The sequence below is a fragment of the Salminus brasiliensis genome, chromosome 23 (genome assembly GCF_030463535.1).
Source record: "Salminus brasiliensis chromosome 23, fSalBra1.hap2, whole genome shotgun sequence".
NCBI lineage: Eukaryota > Metazoa > Chordata > Actinopteri > Characiformes > Bryconidae > Salminus > Salminus brasiliensis.
The window spans coordinates 5,800,100-5,823,309 of NC_132900.1; the positions used below are offsets into that span (position 1 = coordinate 5,800,100).

General features: G+C 41.0%; 1 protein-coding gene across 1 annotated transcript in view; it reads right to left on the minus strand.

Moving 5' to 3' along the window:
* The window catches only part of LOC140545534 (protein-glutamine gamma-glutamyltransferase K-like), a 29,679-nt gene extending 6,469 nt beyond the window's left edge, over positions 1 to 23,210 (minus strand). Inside the window, exons 1-8 of the mRNA XM_072668331.1 lie at positions 23,045 to 23,210; positions 12,411 to 12,697; positions 10,692 to 10,883; positions 6,927 to 7,178; positions 3,454 to 3,572; positions 2,614 to 2,721; positions 2,234 to 2,411; positions 865 to 1,003 (exon numbers count right to left, since the gene is read on the minus strand). Of these exons, the coding sequence (XP_072524432.1) occupies positions 865 to 1,003; positions 2,234 to 2,411; positions 2,614 to 2,721; positions 3,454 to 3,572; positions 6,927 to 7,178; positions 10,692 to 10,883; positions 12,411 to 12,696 (1,274 nt within the window). The 5' untranslated portion in view covers position 12,697; positions 23,045 to 23,210. The remainder of the gene's footprint in view (positions 1 to 864; positions 1,004 to 2,233; positions 2,412 to 2,613; positions 2,722 to 3,453; positions 3,573 to 6,926; positions 7,179 to 10,691; positions 10,884 to 12,410; positions 12,698 to 23,044) is intronic.

Consider the following 23,210-nt stretch of genomic DNA (forward strand, 5'->3'; position numbering starts at 1 on the left):
TTATTAAAGGTCCAAAAAAGAATTGCATGGTGCAATGCCAGGAATCAGGGCTCTCAAACTACCATGGCCCATGTCTGGTCCATGGGGAAGCTTCATAAAGCCCCTCAAATATAAAAAATCTTCTAGGCTTATCAATGTGTATCTGAATTGTTATATTTTACCTTAATTTTTATTTTTTTTTATCATAACTGACAATATGTTATTAAACTAGTTTTATGGAAATGACTTAACCAAGGGATGTTCACCAGGCAACAAGCTGGCTAAACCCACCATGGTACGCACAGGCGCTACACTCTTAAAAATGAAGGTGCTACAAATGGTTCTTTGACTGATGCCAAAGAGATCCTTTAAAAGACCCCAAAAAACTTTATCTTGATGCAAAAGGTTCTTTATCAATTTAAAGGTCACATCTCTGTTACAAAGATGGTTCTTTTTGGAACCAAAAGTGGTTCTTCTATGGCATTGTTTAAAGAACCTTTTGTAGCACCTCTACTTTTTAGAGTGTAGCTCACTTTTTAGGGCACAAAAAGCATCCTTTTTGACTAAATCTCAAAAACCATTACATAACTACACATGTAGATCAGTATGCTAGGTATGGGAAAGAGGAGAGAGAGAAATGGTAGAGATGGAAGGGCAAATTGGCAATGAATTTCACAGTCAGTGTGAATTATTTTTATTTATTTATATAGTTTTACTTATCTCTCTTATATCTGTATATTTTTATCTTTATTTTATTTTTATTAGGTTTATGTATTTGCCTTTGATCTTTATATTTAATACATTCTGTCCTTATCGCCGCACTGTTTCATGTGACCAGACATTCATTAAAGTCATCATTTCTTGTCCATCTACACAAGAACTCACCACACTGAGTCTGAGTTCAGGGAGTAAATCGGCTCCATATCCTCATCAAAGTACACATCAGTCGTCAAGGAAACATCTGTGTCGTGGGCAGACTGGAAATTTGTCACGCTGCGGGCAGGAATACCAAGACATCTCAAAACTGAGAGAGAGAGAGAGAGAGAGAGAGAGAGAGAGAGAGAGAGTAGAATAATAAAGACTTAATGAGATAATGAAATTATAAAGAGACTGTCTGGTCAGAAGGTCTTTAGGTGGCGTGAGAACCATGGCGTGTCCCACACAAACACACCCCTAACCCATCAGCCAGAGGCACGGCCTGGAGGAATGGCTGGAATGCAGCTGGAGTATTTTGGAAAGCAGCACCCTGTCAGGGACACACTACTATAGTCGGGGTTAGCTATGAATATCACGGGAGAGCAAAGAGCTATGACCTGTAGCCCCCTTACACTCCAGAATACACTCAGACACACTTAACACACAAATGTCACAAAATACAGTTTTTGCAATCACTTGTGATATTACACAGAGCTTACACAGAGCAAACGTAATTATAAACTAGACACCGAAAGTATTTTAAACATATTCTTTTACCTTAATTATTACAAAATATACATTTCTTAACTTCTGAATGGTGATATTAAATGTTTACCATGATTCTAAAGTTCTAAACAGAGATTTTAGACTTTTAAATAGTGATTCTAAACTTTGAAATAAAGATTCTAGATTAGGATTGTGATTGTAAATTTTAAACATTTACAGCCAGTATAAACTTATTATTAAACTTATTATTAAACTTAATCACATAAAACATACATTTTCAAATCTTAACTTTTACACTTAATCATATAAAACACACATTTTCTTAACTTTTCAACAATGATTCTAAACTTTAAAACAGTGATTTCTAACTTTTGGTCAAAGATTATAAACATTTTAACAGTGATTTCAAATGTTTGAACTGATTTCTAACTTTTGATCTGATTCAAAACTTTTAAACAAGCATGCTAAATGTTTATATAGTGATCCTAACGTGTAAAAAAATGATTTTAAACTTTTCTAAATTTCAAATTGTTATTGTAAGTTTTTAAACAGTTATTTTAACAATTTAAACAATGATTCTAAACTTAGAAAAACTGTGATTCTAAATGTTTGAACTGATTTCTGACTTGTGATCTGAATCTAAACTTTAAAACAGGGAAGCTCAATGTTTATTTAGTGATCCTAACTTTTAAGATAATGATTCTAAATATTTTACAGTGATTCTAAATCTTTTCAACAGTGATTCTAAACATATTTGTAACTTCTGATTACATACATTTGAACAGTGATTCCAAACTTTTAAACAGTGTCTAAACTTCTGAACAATGTTTACCTGTAGTAGTGATACCAGAGAAGACCCAGCACTGGCCATATTTGACCGGCACTCCACCCTCTCTGTGGTATCTCTTCAGGATTTCCACGCTGCCGCTCCAGGCCGTGGGGGGCGTTCCGCCCACATAGTTCCCAGACCAGTTTCCCTCCAGTACGCCACGGTCATCTGGGGAATTAATCTGGAACACACAGAGACTGAGTGTAAATATTCTAATATACTAAATTTATATATTTTATCTTTTCACATTTATAGTAAATATTACTCATAGACACCCTCAGAACAAGTGATGGAGAACCTGTCATATCTGATTCCTTAAAGAACCAAGCAATTTAGGACCAAACAGGGTTCAGCTGAATCTGTGTGTAATTGACAGTACTAACCATTGCAGAAATGACTCGGACTATGTTCACTGGATCTCCTCGGCCAGACGGGAGAACGTCACTCTTCTCCAGGAGATACAGACATGCCTCCAGTATACCTTCATCAAACTGAGAGAGTCAGAGAGGGAGAGGTAGAGAGCGAGAGACAGTTAATAGGCCATATAAACTGGTAATAAGGTGCTTTGTTTATGTACACTGTTAAAACAGGCCAACTTTCAGAGCATTTTCTCAGTTAACTCAATTTAATTTAGTCAAGGGTTCATCTAACTCTCATTTTTACTTCTGCCTTTCAGTTTGGTCAACAATACATACTGAGTTAAGCCTCAAAAACAGCTTACTCCTCCCACATATTATAGCTGTGGCTCCTCCCCCTCATTCAGTTTACTGTTTATTCCCTTCTGCAGGTTAAGACTCCCCCTATCCCCCTAAGGTGGGCCTTTCTATTCTCAGGCTCCTGACAATGGAGGGCTGTGGTGCTGACAGGATTTGAACTAATGGTCCCTTGCTTTTTGACAAGCATGCAGTTAGACAGTTGTGCCACTCTCGAAGTGTATGATGATCCAACGTCCTGCTCATCATGTGTGAGTAAATCATAAATTCATCATTCACTCTATTGTCAAAAGCCTCCCAGTCTGGGGGTGTCACGTGCTGGGGGTAGTCTTAATAAACAGTGACTACATTGAGGGGGAGGAGCCACAGACTAAACATTGCACACAATATTTAAATGAATTTCAGCTGCAGCTCATTTACTAACGATTTTTGAGGCCTAAAAATGCTCTGTAATCAGCTGCTCGTTTTAAGTTGGCCTAACTTTAGGTTAGTGTTAGATTCTACACCCACCTGTCCAAAGTTCCATGTTCGAGCACCGATCTGTTTCTCAGTGCCGTAGTAGATCCTGCCGGTGTCATTCAGCACATACTCCTTCTTCTCAGCCTCATCATCCATATACACGGTGTCCTCTGAGAACGAGGGAGACAGAGAGAGACAGAGAGAGAAGGGTCAGGACTTAGAAGGTCAGGTACTGAACTTCTGAGGGGTCTGAAATGACTTCATTAAGGCATTTCTATTGTGTGACATCAGACAGAAAGCGAGTCCCCAGCAGGGCGTGGTGTCTCAGAACTCTGTGTCCTGGTGCAGCCAGTGTTCCACACCCGAAATACATGAAACAGAACACTGGCTGCTTTCTTTCTTTTTTTACTAACATATGGGCATGATTATCAGAGGAATGTGGTGAGTGGAGGGTGGTGAACACATTTATTTACCTTGTCAAGACAAAGTAAAGAGCTTTGTATAAAAGTATAAAAATATTTCAGATTGTGAATAAAGTGCCATAGGTAGGCTTAAACAGTGTCAATTATTTTACATGCACGCATAAATATGTAATAATATTGGAAAAGTTGCTATCACACAAACAGCAAATTTACAGGAGAAGGAAAATCCCTTATATTTGAATGGAAGTCAATATAAAAAGATTTCATTCCAAGACATTTTGGAGAATTTCTATCTACATAATTTCACACAATGTAGAGAACAACTGACAGATTCACATTATGTCAAAAAGTTAAAAAAAAGAAAAAGAGATTTTACATTTTTGGTGTGACAGTGATTATCCATATAATATTGTGATAGTGTATATATATATATATATATATATATATATATATATATATATATATATATATATATATATATATATATATGGGTCATATGGGGCATACTATATGACTAAATAATTAAAGATAATTAGTAAATAGTTACTCCAACATATAAATATATATATATAATATAATAATATAATATAATATAATATAATATAAATAAAAATATTTTGTTGGAGTAACCGTCTCTACTGTCCAGGAAAGGCTTTTGTTCTGCATTTTGGAGCATTATTGAGGTCAAGATGCTAAATGCCCCCACCTAATCCCCAACTCCCCTGTGTGTGCATTTGTGTGTGCATTTGCAGATTGGTGTCATATGGAACATTATTATTATTATTATTATTATTATTATTATTATTATTATGTTCTTATATATCACAGTCACACAAAAACCATATATATCTCCCCTTTTGTTATGAATGGACCAATAGAAATGCTCCAAAATGGCTGGGAATAAAATCTTTGAAAGCTAAGAAGTTTTTTTTCCACCTCTTGTAAAGTGTCTATTGGTGATGATATGTGGTACGCAGGGCATAAGTATAACATCATGTCCTGTCAATTGTGCTGAAAGGAAAATAACTTAGCTGTGGCAGAGCCTAGAGAAAAAGGAAAGAGGAAAAGAGAAAGGACGGACCACACGGACCACACAGACTCACTATGTGTGGAAGTGGGTGGCCACAGAGAAACAATACAAACAGCTCACGAGTGAAAGGACAGTAAAGGAAATTATACGTTTGACCTGCAGAGACAGGAAACGGCGAGCTAGATAAGTTCGTATGGTTATGGGTGTAAAAAAGGGAAAAGTGGTCTAAGCCAAAAGCCAACAGCCAGCAGCTATGTTTTGGTGTCTTAGAGGATCATAAAGGAGAATATGAACATGAGAAGTCACAGAGAACAGAAGAAGAGAGGGAACTGCTGATCGGGGACTGGCCGTGATTCAGCAGCTAAGAAACCCTTACTCAACATCTCTGGCATTTGGCAGCGGAAGGAAAAAAGAGGGAGAGAGTGAGAAAGGGCAAGCGAGCATGATGACTTGTTGCACACACCCCTGAGGGGAGACATCGCTGAGCCAAAAGAAGAGAGCTAATCAGAAAAGGTAAACTCTGCGGTTTATGGCTAAGAACCACAACAAATACATGAAATCGCGGCAGACGCCTAAGGCTAAAGCCAGATAAGGCACAGAGAGATATGTATACCATACTATAAACTAAATACTATAAACTATTTTTTTTGGCTATGAAACAAGATTCGGACTGTGAGAAAGGTAGTGTTGACAGTTCTCAGTAATAAAAAAACACAGGAAAAATGGAAGCTCATTGGCGCTAGTTAGCATTATTCTACTGATCCATGTAACCGGGTCTCCAACACCCTCCGTCCTTAAGGGTTCAACAAAATTCAACATTACACAGTTTTCTCCTTGTATAATATTGTCAGTGTTAAAACCTTAAAAACCTGCGTAAAAACCTTGTATCTCCATTGTATTTTTTATGATTTTAATCTGTCCAACTTTCATGATGAATGGACCAATTGAAATATTCTGAAATGACTTAAATAAATTAATTATCTTTACATTGACTTCCATTGAAAGTTAAGATAAAAGGTGCCTTTAATAAAGTGACTTTATTTTTGCACTGGAGCTAAACTCATAGAACTTATAGGATTTAGTTTTTTTTAAGGTTTAAAATTAGACTTGCATTAAGTATTAGCTATTATTATTATTATTGTTACCAAAGCAATAATAATAGCTATTAGTACCAAAGTAAACCTTAACAACAGTCAGTTTGGATACTTAACCAAAGGACGAAAATGTTTAGACATGCACACCTGTACAAATATGGTGTTATATCCTGGCCATGCAAAATTCTGATATAAATACTCATATACACCAGCAGAGCGAGGAAGCGAACTGGCAAAATAACAGCTGACCACCCTTATCCTGGACATCACCTCTTCTAGACACTCCCCTTTGGTAGAAGACTCAGAACCATCAAAACCAGCACAACACGACACACTAACAGCTGTAGCGCTCCTAAACCACGGTGGACACCTCACACCCTAATCTATAAACCTAATCAATAACTGAACTGAGCTTCTACATTTCACTGAACCAAACTGGATTTAACTGCAACACAGTACTGACACATAACATGCAGAGCATTTGCACTATGATTATTTGCACAGCTGTACAGATGTTAATTTTCAGTAAATGTTAATGTCATTATATCTGTATGAATAGTTTGTATATATGTGTCTACTCAGGCTACATATGGATGATTACAGATTTTTTAAATCGATACTACTACAGCAAACCCCGGACAGCGGTCACTTAATCTGCAGTCTTTTTTAATCAAATCTCTATCTGCCATATCTACAGCATATGTTTCATTACCATGATTAATGCCCTGATACTTGGAAAAGACTGGAAAATCTGCAAATACTATTACTGTTATTAATACCAACAATTATAATAATAATAATAATAATAATAATAATATTATATAAATATAATGCAATAATAGGATAGTAATAATAATAGTAATAACAATAAATATAATAATTATACAATGCATTCTGTGTGCAAATATGTGGCATGTCCTATAGGCCTGCATAAAAACAGGCCTATCTAAAAACTTTATCTATCTCTCAGTGTCTCACCTTCACACCAGGGGTTGAAGAGCATGTAGATGTCTTTGTCGGGGTCATGTGTGGTGACAGACTCGCTCGTCGGACACCGGGTGGTGATGGTGAGTTTGTACTGGCCGATGATGGCGCTCGGAGGGGAGTTGACGGACAGTTTGATCCGATTGCTGTTCTGCTCTACGATCTTGGCCTCCCAGCACAGGTCCTCCAGCTCCTCCACCAGAGGGATAATGATGTGTGTGCCCTTCGACACCAGCGGCAGCGGCCCTTTAAAGAACAGGTTCAACGATTCAAAAGCGTTTCTCACACCAAAGATTATGGCACAATATGTTGATTTTTTGTCCTAATAATCAAAGTGAACTTCGCCTTGTTTGATGGCTTCAGTTCTCAAAATTACACTGAGATATTAAGAAAAACTGATTCATCTAGACAGGTTTATTAGGCATAACTCACATGTGCCAGCTAGTATTTTAACTTGTGATTAATAGCATCACATTAATGCTATTAAATGTTTTTATGACACCGCTAACACACACACACACACACACACATATATATATATATACTCACACATATATATATATATAGTCATAAAGCAGATATTCAAACCTGTTGATACAAGATGTATTTTCATGCACATTTTTCATATATATGAATACACACACACACACACACACACATACACATATATATAAATAATATAATGGAATGTATATCCAATATAAACTCTACATGTCTTAAGGGTTAATAGACAAAAGCCTCCAGGAATGTACTCAAACCCACCCACTGATTAATCACAATGCACACACACACACACACACACACACACACACTAAAAAACAATAACCCTCCCTTTATGAAATCAATGCAGGGTGATTAAAGCGTGACCGTTCTAGGGGAAACCACACACACTTCACTTCTACACATTTCTGACTCAGTTGTGTTTGTGTGTGACTGTTAGCGAGGCTACGTGAGATTACAGCTGAACAATTTGAGCTGTTGTAACATTTCCAGAGAAAACCGAGGGTCACTTGTGTGAATCATTCACGTTAAGTGGCTACTTCACAAAGCAACAGAGAGAGATTATCAAAACTTGAGAACTATTCGAGGCATCCTGTGACACCATGCTAACGCCCTTCCCCTCACACCCTCCTGACCGCCTGCACACAGGAAATCTATTCTTAAATTCTACTTTGAACTGTGTGTCATGTCAGACACCTTCGCCTTCGCCCTTGTTCAGATCTGTGGGTGAGAACCGTCATTTTAACACTGTGCAAAATTACGCAGTGGCCTCTAGAAATGTTACACTGATACCTGTTGGCCTACATACAGTTTTCCTTCAGACGTCATGGGATATTTTGAATTTCGAGGTCATAAAGACGTGAAAGTTGGAGCATTGCTGTGAGGATTTGATTGCATTCAGCGACAAAAGAGCGTTAATGAAAACAGGATGTTGGATGATCACCACCTCACCTCACCCACAACTCCATAACGCATCCCTAAAGTCATGGATTTAGCAAAATCCATCATTCTAGATAACACAGTTCCTTCACTGAACTCCACAGCTCAATGCTGGGGGGGCTTTATACCCCTCTAGCCTACGCCTGGCATTAGGCAGCATGGTGCCAACAGGTTCATGTTTATGTATCTGCTCCAGAGAGTCCTATTCTATTGGCAATGCTTATTTACAGGAAGTAGACAAGCTGTGTATGGTGTGTGCATCTGCACATCTGCGTCAGCAATAAGTGAAACTTACAGTAGCTGAATGCATTCATTAGAAGGGGTGTCCACAAACTTTTACATACATACTACAGTCATATGAAATGTGTGTGTTAAGGACAGTTACAGGCTTGGATTAAAACATTGAATTTCTTTTTCAAGCTTCAGGTGTCTGTTTGCTTAAAGCTAATGTGCAGTTGGATATCATATATGTAGTAAAAATTATCACAGTAGAATTTTTGTAGGTTTAAAATTGGTAGTCCAAACCGAAGGCCTTGGTTGGCTACTGGATTTTGAAGTCATGTTCCCTTAAATGCAGTTCATTGCATAATGCTTCAAAATGACTGGGAATAAAATCTTTTTTACATTCAGAGTCCCACTGAAAGTTACAAAGGTTTTTCCTCCTCATGTAAAAGTGCCAATTTGGAGGCCATACAAGGTTTTTGTCTGACAGGGAAGATATGCAGGGCAGTAGATGAATTGTCTTTGGAATTCATTGGTTAACCAACAACAACCAATGCCCGGGCTTGTCTCGAAGCTACTGACCAACACCTTCGCCGAGGTCTGTGGTCCAAAATTCTTTGGAATAAAATAGTTGTTACATTAAATTAGGAGAAACACAAACAACATGTAACTTTATGACAAAGTAGATCACTCCACAAAATGGTCTCACCCCCCTCTCCCTCATTTTCGCTCATTTCGCTCAAGTCAATGATTGTTCTGGAGCTCAATTTGGCCGTACCTGCCTGCTGCTACACTGAGATTACAAAGCATAAATCAGATAAGTGGAAACTGAGTTATGGGAAAGAGTCACATGTTTAGTTTTTCAACCACTTAATGGTTCAGGTCTTGCACAATGTACTGATGTTTGCTCAGCTTCAGAAGAAAACAGCAGCATACTCTGAAACAGTCATTATTCTACAGTGGGCTTCAGGGCTACACCCTTAGTACGCACCCTGACAGAGTCAGCCCCCGTTCTTTTGAGGGTGGACTGAGAGGAAGAAGGTATGTGGATTGCAGATGTGTGAAAGTATGCCCTTATCAGACGACTGAATGCAAGACCTTGAATTATATGGCTCTATTTTATCTTTACATGCATAACTCTGCAGACAGGAACACCTAGAATTGATTTAGGAACATCTAGAATAACTAATGCACACAGCAAACAGAAGGTTACTGTGTGTAGGTGTGTCTCAGTATGAGGGCAGTATGTGCACATGTGAAGCCATATCTTCTAATAAATGATTTTCCTATAGTTCTATACTGGTCTCAGGCCATTCATATGCACTGGCCATTTTACAAGAAACACCTACCTGTATATCCACTCACTGGTCACTTTATTACAATCCCCTACCTGTATATCCACTCAATGACCACTATATTAGAAACACCTACCTGTATTTCCACTCACTGGCCACTTTATTAAAAACACCTACCTGTATTACCATGCACTGACCACTATATTAGAAACACCTACCTGTTTTACCATGCACTGGCCACTATATTAGAAACATCCACCTGTATTATCACTCACTGGCCACTATATTAGAAACACCTACCTGTATTATCGCTCACTGGCCACTATATTAGAAACACCTACCTGTATTATTACTCACTGGCCACTATATCAGAAACACCTACCTGTAGTTCCACTCACTGGCCACTTTACAAAGTCCATCCCCTTAAAACTAAACTATAGAGTTGCTATACAACATATCCGCCACCCTCGACACGATTCATCATTGGTCAGTTTCTGACCACAGGACTGCTGTTGACCAACTAACATTTGCTATTTGTTTTGAATCATTCTCAGCACAGCAGTGACACTGACATGGTGGGATTCACAGTAGTGAGTGTGTGGTGCTGGTATGAGTGCAGGCACAGCGGTGTTGCTGTTATTTTTACACATTAGTGTCACTGCTAGGTTGAGAATAGGTTCACCACCCAAAAATATCCAGCCAGGAGTGGTCAGAAATAATAATAATAATAATGTAGGTACAGATGGGTGGGTGTGATTAAAACACATCAGCCATAATGTTCACACATACACCTCACACTGACCCGTCTTCAGCTCCAGATGCAGTTTGTCTGTGTTGACGTTGAAAGGCCGTGAGAGGTCAAGCTCCATTTGAAAGGTCTGGCCACGGCGGATGATGAGCCCATTGGTGAAGTACTGGTCAGTGTGGTGTTCCTTGCGGTTCTGGCCCGTCTTCAAGCTAAGCAGGTCTACCGAACGCACAGTCAAAGCCAGCTCTGAAAGACAGACAGAAGCGTGTTAAAGTGTGTGTGTGTGTTTATGGACTACTTTCCATAACTGAAATGGCCGTCGGCCAGTCACAATAACTACTGTATTCGGACGATACACTGTCTCTGAAATAACGGCAATTAACAATATTATTGTTGACCATTTTATGCCACTGATATAATAATAATATAATTGAATACTGTAATAATGTAGTTTCACCCTTTTAAAGAGCAATACACTTTTCATTATCAAGAATATTCAGATATTGGAATATAAAAATGCTTAAATATCCTGAAAAAACCCACAGCATTTATAAAACTAGTCAACGTACCAGCATTACTGGGTTCACCTTGTTAAGTAAACGAAATATCGAGGTCAGCAATGATATATGAGATGATATCCATATACATCCATATACTATATATACATATAAGCTGATGCTTGTGGTATTATCTTGATTTTTTTACTCTGTAAAACACTGTAAAATTGGTTGTTAACATTATGTTACTGAAAATGTTCACTCTAATATGGCTTGTTGTCCTGTAGCTGTCTCATTTACACTAAAAGACTATTGTTTATTAGGCCTGTCACAATAACTACATTTTCTGGGTGATATATTTTCCCACAGTTGTGATCATTTATGATCACATATAATTTGTCATTTTAGACATTGGAGCTGGAGTTTAAAAAAAAAAATGTTTAAATTTTGAGGAAATCAAAAATTAAAATAACTTAATAAAATGATAACTATAAAAATAAAACGATTACATAAATAATTACTAAAAATAAATTAAATAAATGAATAAAATGATAACTATAAAAATAAAACTATTACATAAATAATTACTAAAAAAGAACTAAAATTAAAATATTAAACTAAAACTGTTTAGAACGGATGACGTTTTTTTAATTCACAGATCAGACATTTTTTCGGATCACCAAAATAGACAAATAAACTTCGCTCTGCACTGACACACCAGAGTGATGCCACTTCAGATGTGTGGCCGTGCTGGATGTATCACCATTCTCTTATCAGGACAGACCAATCGTCTTTTGTGCTGTTAGTGGCTTTGCACTTGTTTCTGCTGTGTTCTGGTGCTCAAAACATGGGTATTGCTAAACAACTAAACACCCTTCTGTGCAGTGTAAGGTCAAATTCTGACAAATACAGCTGCCACAGATTTACTGTATAGAAATGAACAGTCTTGCTCTATATCAGTCTTATCCACCTTTCCAACAGGCTGCCCTGTGTTTAATTTTCTGAACTGGAATCAGTTCAAATTAGACAGTCTGACATGTTTATGTGGTACGTTATCTGCATTCAGACTGATTGCTTCATGAAGGTGACTGCACCTATCTCCCAAGTTTCAACTCAGTTGCTGGAGGTTTTTCATGATTTCCCCACTTTTGCGCATTGCAGTCCACCAGAAAGTACAGTCTTACACAAGCCCTGTGACCTTGATCGGACCTTTGTACTGTTCTTAATACACATATGCCCCGAGGTTATGTGTAAATGGTCACATTAAAAAGCTCACCCTCCAGTTCCTTATCTCCTAGGTGCGGTTGGGGGGGCTCAGGGGTTGTCGTTGGAGTTTCATTGTCCTTGGTGTCGTCCACTTCACAGGTTACATCGTATGAGCTGCTCTGCCTTTTACAGCAACAAGGGCAAGCCCTCCGAAACCAGCGCCGGCAACGTCCCTCCTGACGCACTTCTTTAGCAACCGTTTCCTTCTCGGGGACCGCCTGCCCATTGCTTGTGGTGACACTGTGGAAGCGGCCAACAACTGAACCATCTCGGACTGACCTCCTCGATCCTGGCATTCTGAAAGACAACAAGAGAGGAGAGGAAATTTTAGCTACGCACCTCAAAGTAAAGGTGCTACAAGGAAATGGCTCTTAGATAAAGAACCAGTGTTTGAAGTGATGGGACTGTGAAGAACCTTGCAATGCAGCATGTCTCAAAAGTGGTTCTTCATGGATCCAAAGCTTCTATGACGTTGCTCGAGGAGCCCTGTGTAGCACCTTTATATTTTAGAGTGTACTAAATGAAAGAAGGTTGTTGAAGGACGCTGTTGTTTGGTATAGCTTAGTGGGCGTCACCCTGCTGCTCAGGGCTTCCCTAATGGAACCGAGAGTGTAATCATCCTTATCTGTTCCAGAACAGAAACACTCATTTGAAACCTTGGTTAACTGCTAATAACTTTAACTATTATGTAACTTCGTCCGGAGAACGTTTCTAGTAATTTGTACATATTTAATGGATTTTAATTCATCTCATGTTTACATCTGCAGTGGATCATCCTAAGTATACATACCCCTCAGGCCTTGTAGTTTGAGGCCTCTCAAAAAATGTTCACTCTAATATGGCTTGTTGTCCTGTAGCTGTCTCATTTACACTAAAAGACTATTGTTTATTAGGCCTGTCACAATAACTACATTTTCTGGGTGATATATTTTCCCACAGTTGTGATCATTTATGATCACATATAATTTGTCATTTTAGACATTGAACCCAGTCAGAGGCCACTGGGTACTGATCCCACTGGCCTGGTCCGTAATCCATCCTACAGACTGTTGCACTGTTGTACAAACTGGTGGCGCTATTCTTTGGTAATCAAAAAAAGTTTGTAATAACACACTGGCTGTTTAAGGAGTTAGGGCAAAAGTGTGTGTTGATATATTGGCTATATTTGGCTGGTGGTCACGAGTTTGAATCCCAAGCCGTGCTGCTTTGCCATCATCAGCCGGAGCCTGAACTTGATCAGACGAAGAACTGTGGCCATTTTAGGATGATAATTATCACCTCGTTACCAACCACCCTGTCACCAACCACATCACCCTGTCACATTTCACTGCAAATAAAACTCCCAGGTCTGAATAAAAAGGATAATAATAATAAGGATTTTATACCTGAGGTAAAATGATCAAATGATCAAAAATTGCAACCGATTTGTAGAATGAATCGACTACATTCAGCTTAAGAGGAAATATGCGAACATCTGATTTTAGGTTGAACTACCCATTTAGTCCTATGGCATGGTCCTCGAAAACCATCTTCCATGCAACCATGCACTGAACCTATTCACACTACATAGTGCTGCACTTGTGGACTCTCAAAGTGCTATCAAAGTAATTGTGCTATCAAAGTAATTACCCTTTCCTCGAGAGCCATAAAAACCTGATTCCAGGCGTCTGGTCTTGAAAACATGTGACTGTATTTAATTCATGCAATCACAGCTTCGACTGGTCCACACGGCTTACACTGCATGAGGCATCAGGGTTTATCTCCAAGTGATCACAGACACCACAGCCCTTCATTTCACAGTGAAAGACAATATTCTCTGGTGTGCGTTCATTAAAGCTCAGCCGAGTCATAAGACTGCGGAATCAGAAAGAGTTAACAGTGCGCTAATGGGAACCATGTGTGTGCTCCTTAGCTCGCCCCACATGACCGTGCACACTCTCTCTCTCTCCCTCCGTCCCTGTCTCTGATCATTTTCTTGTGTTTTCTCTGCATTTTTATTCCCACAGTCGCCACATTCTGCAGCGTCACTCACCACATCGGCCTGCCCCTCCCAAGATACTTCTCTAAGAGACTGCTCTTTCAGACATAAACACTCTCACCCTGCTGCTACACTATTACTGCACACAAACGCACACACACACACACTATACAAAAGTGCATACCTCTCTCCACACCTTCTCTTTTACTGAAGGCTTCTACTGAATTCAGCAGTTCCTCACATTATTTGGAGAGTCCAGGCTCAGATCTGTAGATCTTCACCTGCAAAATCACTGATCATCTAAGAGATCTATTACACCCCCCTCAACCAGGCTGACACCAGTCTGGAACTGGAGTTTAACTGGATTAGGTTGAGATTAAGGGGCCAGGATGATGGCGAGTGTTCGATTTTGGGTTGAGATTAAGGTTAGGATTAGGGCCAGGATGACGGTTAGGAGTAGGTTTTGGGTTAAGAGTAGGGTTCGCCATCTGCAGGAGATACACAAGGTCTAAATTTTTGCTTGGGAATCTTATACATAATACATATATAATACAATCATTTTATTATGAACTTAAGTGAGGGGCCGGTCTTAGGGGAAACTACAGCATGCTAAACTCTTATTTTGTGCCCTTCTGAGTGTTTATGATGGTCCTCTCGAAAGATTAGGCCATTAGATACAGAACAATTCACAGCATGAATGCACTGAATGCTAACACCAGACACACTGCAAGTGCACACTGCAGCTAGGACAAGGCCCATTTTCTCACCTTGTTTGAAGGCTTATTTACATATCCCTGAAAGCCACTAACACTTAACAAACGGCGTATTGTGTAGGTCCGTGTGAATGTGTATGGGTTATAAACATTCATGTGTTGGAATACAGGTCTGGAGGACTTTCTACACCGCTCCTCCTGTGACCATGACCACAGTTACCCAGATAAGTTATGTGGGAGAAGAAGCATGCGTGAGACTCAAAGCACTTCATTCGTTAGGGGGGGAGGGAGAGTGAGAGGTATGTGTGTGTCAGAGAGAAGGAGAGAGCAGTTAGGATTTCTCCAAACTTGGCTGAAGACCTGAGCATAATCAACAAACACCATTCGCTGCAGTCCAGATGCAGAATTCCCCACAGACTTCACTCCCTGTGAAGCATGTGAATTGCAGGCGTTCCTGTTAGACGTGCACTCCCTTACTGGAGGCATGCACAATGGTGAGAAAACTAGCAGTGTGCATCAAACCCTCCACATTCCTTAGTTGTGAAATATTCATTCATAACAGCATCCAGCCCAGTAATCAGTCATAGGTCATCTGTCTTTCTCCATCTGGCCCATCGAGTCCGGCAAGCCAGTTTCCCTTAAAACAGACGGGGTCAATAGGTCATGGCTGTAAAGTTGCCCAAGGCCAAAGAGTAGCGCCTGCATTGTTCCTGTGAGACAGTGACATGCACACAGTGTATCTGTGACACTGTGAGAGATTTGACAGCAGTTACACTGGTAGAACATTTAAAGTCAGACCAGTAGTTTCAGAACTTCTCCTCACATGTTTCACTTCTGCGTCAGTTTGCTCATCAATGCATACTTATATGCATGTTTTTGAGCCTCAAAAACTGAAACTGACTGAATACTGTGTAAGATGTTACAGTTTATTCCCATCTGTAGGTTAGATCTCCCCCTATCATATGGGAGGGGGCCTCCCTACACTCATGACCATGGAAGACTGTGGTTGTGATGGGATTCAAACTTAAGATCTCCTGCCTCTTGACAAGCAGTTAGACAGTTGTACCACCCTAGAGCTGTGAAACCTTGTGCATTTGTGTGTCTGAGAAAGATTGGAAAGTAGTAGTGTACAGTAGTGTGACATCCTGTAGTGTACAGGGTGTTACAACTGTCTAACTGCTGCTCATCAAGTGTGTGGAAATCCCACCTAGGGCTCCCAAAAGCCTCACAGTCTAGAGATGTGTGATGGGGGAAGTCTATGGGAATAAACAGTAAACAGATTAAGGGGCAGGAGCCACAGACTAAACATCTTACACAACATTGAATCAATTTTAGCTGCAGCTTATGCACTAACGTTTTTTGAGGCTCAACTGCAATACACTACCACTGAGGAACCCTAAGGACCTTGTAGGCCTACAGAGAAGACCCGAGAATTATTACTGGGAGGCTGTTGGGGAAATCCACTGCCACACCTGTAGTGATTTGTCATTTGCTGTGCTTGGTTATACTCCTGCAGTAAAACTGCAGCACTATCTGAACTGCAGCACTATCTGCTGTTGTAAGCTGTGTGTGTTCTCTAAAATAGGGCTTGTAGTCGTGTGTTTGACCTGGACCCACCCCTGTACCCCAGCAGCTGCAGCCTGCTCTCTTCTTGGCTTCGGACCAACAGCTGGATCACTTTAGACCAACGACAGAAGACCAGCCAAGAAGTAGGCATTCATATTTAGGCCATCAGAGTGCAGCTGGGTAAAGCACACCTCATTACAGACTGAATATAGATGTCACAGGTATGTGTGGATAGAGACCTGTAAGTGTAAAGTGTAAAGGAGAACACTAACTGCCAGTTCTGTTGCATCAGCAAACAGACGCCTGCGCTGGCTAGCTCATTTGCTCTAGAATAGCAGTGGATATTCCCTGAGATCTCCCAATGATAGACCCCTTAGACTAGTAAAGTCTTAATTCTTTCCATCTATACTCTGAAGGCCTTGAAGGTCCTGAGGGTTCCTTAGTGGTGATGTATTCCATTTATCTTAGTTTGCTTGCCAGTACATATTGAGTTGAGCCTCAAAAACATCATTACTGTTTATTCCCATCTGCATGTTAGACCTCCCCCATTACACATCTCCAGACTAGGAGGCTTTTGACAATGGGACTTATGATTTCCTCACACTTGATGAGCAGCAGTTAGACTGTAGGGCCGGTCTGGAGCTGTGAAATTACACTACATAAAAACACAGCTCTGAGTAAATGTACCTTTCCCTTACATGGCTTCACAGCTCTAGAGTGGTGCGACTGTCTAACTTCCTGCTTGTCAAGAGACAGGAGATCACAAGTTCATCACCACCAACACCACAGCCCTTCATGGCCAGAAGTCTGAGAATAGGAAGGCCTCCCCTCATGTGATATGGGGAGATCTAACATGCTAACGGGGATAAACAGTAAACAAACTGAGGGGGAGGAGCCACAGACTAAACACCTTACACAATACTGCAGCTCATTTACTAATGTTTTTGTTCAACTCACTTAACCAAACCTTACTGTTAACCAAACTGAGATGCAGAAGTAAAAAAGTAGCCTTTTTACTAACTTAAGTTGAGTTAACTCAAAAAAACGCTTAAAGTTGGTCTGATTTTACTGCACTTTGTCCAGGCTTTTGTTCTGTCTTGGAGCAGTTGTGGCACTGTGTCAATAGGGCAAGTGTGGGCACACAGCAGTTTTATATAGTACCTAATTACAACATTCACACTCATTTGGACCATAACTGTGTCCTGTGGTCCAGTCCCACGCTAGAGCTTGAATGTTTTATGAGTAAATGCATGGCAACCACATCTTTCACATATCAACAGACAAAACAAACAGTGACGAGTTCAAGAGGCGGGTCATGCAGTGACGCAATACTTCAGTAAATAAACTACAGGTACGGACACTTACTAAGTCTTCCTACATGATTAGTAACAAATTCAAATGTACACTGATCTGCCATAACATTAGAACCACTGGGAGGTGAGGTGAATTACAATGATTACCTGTTAAAATGCCACATGTTAAGGGATCTACATATTAGGCAGCAAGTGAACAGTAAGTTCTTCAAGGTGATGTTGGTGTTAAAAGCAAGGAAAATGGGCAAGCATAATCTGAGTCTGAGACCAGAACCAAATTATAATGTCCAGACGACTGGGTCAGAACCTCTCGAAAACATCAGAGAGCTCTTGTGGGGTGTTCCTGGTACACAATGGTCAGTACCTACAAAATATGCTCCAGGGAAGGACAAGCAGTGAACTGGCGACAGGGTATCCCCACATGGGACATGGTTGTCTCATTGATGCAAACCATGTAGAACTTCACTTTCAAGGACCTGCTTGGAAAGTCTTGAACACCTTCACAGGTCTTGTGGCGTTCATGTCTCAATGGGTCAGAGCTGTTTTGGCAGCACAAGGAGGCCCTGTACCGCCCAGTCCGGTTCTCATGTGTGTTCATCCAAATACAACACTGATTGGGTTTAAAATTTCCAATAGCACGAGTGCACTTCCTGTAAGCTCTGACAGTCGTTCGTAAAAACATCTAAACTGCAGCGTAATCTCACACAGATTTCCTTCGACCCATTCTGAAAGGAAAGACTTTGACTTTCTTCACCTCAGCATTTGTTCCCAGTTTAGCACTTCCCAAACACAAACCTCACAAAATCAAACCTACCAACTCAACTTCCATACAACGCCCGATCTCCTCAACGCCCCCTGATTCCACCCCATCTCCTCAACTCCCTATCACTCAACCCCATCTCCTCAACTCCCATTACTTCACCCCATCTCAACTCTCATCACTTCACCCCATCTCCTCAACTCCCATTACTTCACCCCATCTCCTCAACTCTCATCACTTCACCCCATCTCCTCAACTCCCATTACTTCACCCCATCTCCTCAACTCCCAATACATCACTCCATCTCCTCAACTCCCATCACATTACCACTTCTCCTCAACTTCCCATCACTCAATCCCTCTCCTTAACTCCCATCACTTCACCCCATCTCCTCAACTCCCCATCACTTGATCCCATCTTCTTAACTCCCATCACTTTACCCCATCTCCTCAACTCCCCATCACTCAACCCCTCTCCTCCACTCCCATCACTTTACCCCACCTCCTCAACTCCCCATCACTTCACCCCATCTCCTCAACTCCCCATCACTCAACCCCTCTCCTTTACTCCCATCACTTCATCACATCTCCTCAACTCCCATTACTACACCCTCATCTCCTCAACTCCCCATCACTTCACCCCATCTCCTCAACTCCCCATCACTCAACCCCTCTCCTTTACTCCCATCACTTCATCATATCTCCTCAACTCCCATTACTACACCCTCATCTCCTCAATGCCCCATAACTTCACCCCATCTCCTCAACTCCTATCACTTCACCCCATCTCCTCAACTCCCATTACTACACCCTCATCTCCTCAACTCCCCATCACTCAACCCCTCTCCTTAACTCCCATTACTCCCCCACATCTCCTCAATGCTCCATTTCTCCTCCCCATCTTTTTAATGCCTTATTACTCCACCCCATCTCTTCAAAATCATATTACTTCACTCCATCTCCTCTTTACCTACTTAACCACTAGAGGTGGTGTTCCTTAAATCTTGACTGATGTTTCTATTGGTCCATTAGTCTCACATTTGTAATAAAGAAAATCCATAATCACTAATTTAGAACTTCTCCTCTGCCTCCCCATCTTTTTTGCTCCTTGTTTTTCTGTCTCCGCCCCCCTCCTGTGGGTGTTGCTGTTGGCCTGACTGAGCTCTGCTTCTGTTGTTGGAATGTGAAAGGGGGCACGGGCTGAGAAGCAGAGATAAAGCCGACCTGCAGCTGACCAGTAAAAATACTCCACCTCCTGCCCTCTCTTTCACCTCCCCACTGTGCCTATTCCTTCAAATAGCTTATAGTTCAGAATCACAAGGCATTTGTACACCTAATGTATATATATATATATAAGACTGCATGCACGCTTGGAAGACATTTTTACGTCATCATAATATTTCAGGCTTCTGGAAGTTTGCCAACAAGTTGCATTGAGGGAAAGTGCACGTTTTGCAACAGCAGTTATTTTACATTCAGTGTTTTCAAAAATTAAATATTCATAAAGAAACCGGAGGTAGAGATACTGTTGGCTGTACTGCGTCACAATGAGATAACAACCAATCAGTTACTTGCTCCTCAGACTGTGATGTCATTTATCACAATAACAATACCATATTGTCACTGCACCCCTAAGGCAGAGGCTGTGGTGAGTAACTGGCTGCTGATCGCATTATTGCGTAATTAAAAAAGGTCATTAAACCCAAGAGCCCAACAGTTTTACAAGACCCTGTCTGCACAAGCAGGAGGAGACATTATGTGAGGTGTGTGTGTGTGTGTATGTGGATGTAAAAAGCTGTGTGTTCAGTTTATCAGTGAGCATTAATGCACTACAGTGGAGTTAGACAGCAGTGGGCTGCAAATCATCGGAAGACAAGAAGCACATGACATGCAGACTGGCTTGTCAAGCAGCCGATGCCAAATGCACATTTGAAACAAATGAATGAGCCGCAGTAAACCGTTCTCTCTGATACACCCTCACTGACCCCAGCGATGACCGTCCACTTAAACACCTGGTGACCCGAGAGAGTCTGAGGGTCCAAATGTTTATGGACACCCCTCCTAACAAATCCCCTTAGCTACTTTAAAGTGCACCCATTGTGCAAAAGCACACACACAGCGTATCTAGTACCTGCAGATAAGTACTGCCAATAGAATAGGACTCTCTGGATAAACCGCAGATAAACATCAACCTTTTGGCACCACGTCTAATGCCAGGCGTGGGCAAGAGGGGTATAAAGCCTCGCACCAATACTTTTGCACCACAACTGTGGTATAATTACAGCAATGCACTCAAGCGTACTGATCTGATTTGAGAGACTTACTGTACATGTACATACTGTTACTAAGGTATGTCTGAAAGGTCACAATCGCACTTGCGGTAGTGACCACGCCATGGTTGTGAGGTTGAGGTCGCCTGATAAATGAAGTCACTCACTTTCAGTTCGGAAGTAATGCCAGTTAACGGAAATGATCTCGTCTTTAAAGCTGTCTATTGTCTAGCCTACAGTAGCTATTTTAACCTGTCTCATAACTGGGCCAGACTGTAGCCTGGTAGGTGGCCAGGGAGGAGTAGGATGTTTCTTGCATGGCTTTGCATGTGTTAACCCCATAAAAAGCCTAAGACCTGTTGGAGGGCCAACCGTGTTATTACGGACTTCTATTCCCAGAGAATAGTCCCTGTAGCTACTGGGGCAGTGGTGGCTCAGCGGTTAGAGCACCAGGCTATTGCTGACAGGGTTGTGGGCTTCGCCCGGGGAGCAGGGAGGGTTCCAATTAGAGCTGGGCAATATGACAATATTTTATCGTATCATGATAAATGTTGTTATGGTGATAACAATATGCTTTTCTAAGCATATCAAGCACACGGTTAGTGCTTAATAAACACTGATCAGCTGCAGGTTTCATTACAGATAGTGTAATATCAGATATGTAATAACAGATATATGATGCGCATATCATGAAAATGTCTTTAAATAGCATGATTAAGTATTTTTACCATATCCCCACAGCTTGTACTCACATGTAATTAAAAATGTACTTAAATGATATTGTTGGTGTTTTGTTGGCTCAATTCCTGAGTTGGTTTGTGATGGTTAGTCCTTTTAGGGCGTTTTCACACCGATAGTTGGTTTGCTCTGGTCTGGATCAGGTAGCGAGTCTGTAAACTACTTAAAAGCGTTTTCCCGTAATTTGGTTGGTTTTAACAAGGGAGCAAGAAAGTAAATACAGGAAGAAGGCCCTGGGTCCTGTGTTCTGGACTAGTGCGTATTTCTGAGCAGTTTAACATCTGTTCACAGCTGTAGGAATTATCTGGGCCGCATAGCAGGTTCACACCTGGCTAAACTTGAGTAGTACCCCCGATTGTTGAGCCGGATTGTGGTCAGATCACATTCTCACTACACACAAACCACTCCAGAGTTAGTCTGGGGACCAGGCGGAGACCACCTCTTCTCCTAGGGTCTCAGCACACATGACAGCTGCTCAGTTCCACATACAAACTCCTGCTGGGTTTGTGCTGCTCAGTTTTCAGGCCACTTGCGATTACAACCAAGCTACACTATATGTCCATATCTTTCTGCCTAATGCCAGGCGTGGGCTAGAGGGGTTTAAAGCCCCCCAGCGTTGAGCTGTGGAGAAGTGGAATAAGTGGTAGTGCTTCATCCAATAATTTCTGGATAAATTGGGGAGATGAGAAATATTTAGGGAGTTGAGGGTGAGGTGGGGTGGTCATCATCCAGCACCCTGACCTCATCAACGCTTTGGTCAGAAAAAAGGTAGAACAGAATCCAAGTGGAGAAAAATAGACCCTACACCCCAGAAGAACTTCTGATAGGTGCTGGATGTACTGAGAAGGTCCACTGCAGGTCTAGCAGTTACTTAGAACTACTTAGGCTTGAGTAGTCACCAGTCACTCTGAGGTTTCTCACTTTATTTTAGACCAAAATAAAGCAGAACAGAATCCACATGGAGAAAAACATTTCCTGATAAACTTCAATTCCTAAAAGATGCTGCATGCAAGAACGTCCACTGCAGTACTGGGCGAGGTGTTCCTCCTCGACAGCTCTGAACTTTCCTGCACTTTTGACTATTTCTGCACAGTCTTTGACTCAGTGTGTCTCAGCTGGACTTTTACTTCTGCTCGAGTCCTGCTTTTATTGAAGTAACGCTATATATATATATATATATATCCAGCCTCCACCAGATGACCGGTTTAGTGCTTCTCAGTTGATGAAAGTAGACTGTTCATAATGTCAGAAAATTAAAAAACGACCAACAACAACATCGTCAAATGAAAGAAATGGGGAAACGCTACCTGGCTCTGAACTGGTGTGCTGACCACTGGTCTTATCGTCTTTCCGTTAGTTGGGGAGTTGAGGGGTTGAGAGCAGGGCTTGAGAGCAGGGGTCAGCAGGCTGTCTTGTAGTAGCTGAAAGTGGAGAAACTTCTTCAGTCTGGTCGTCTGGATCTACTGCACTTGA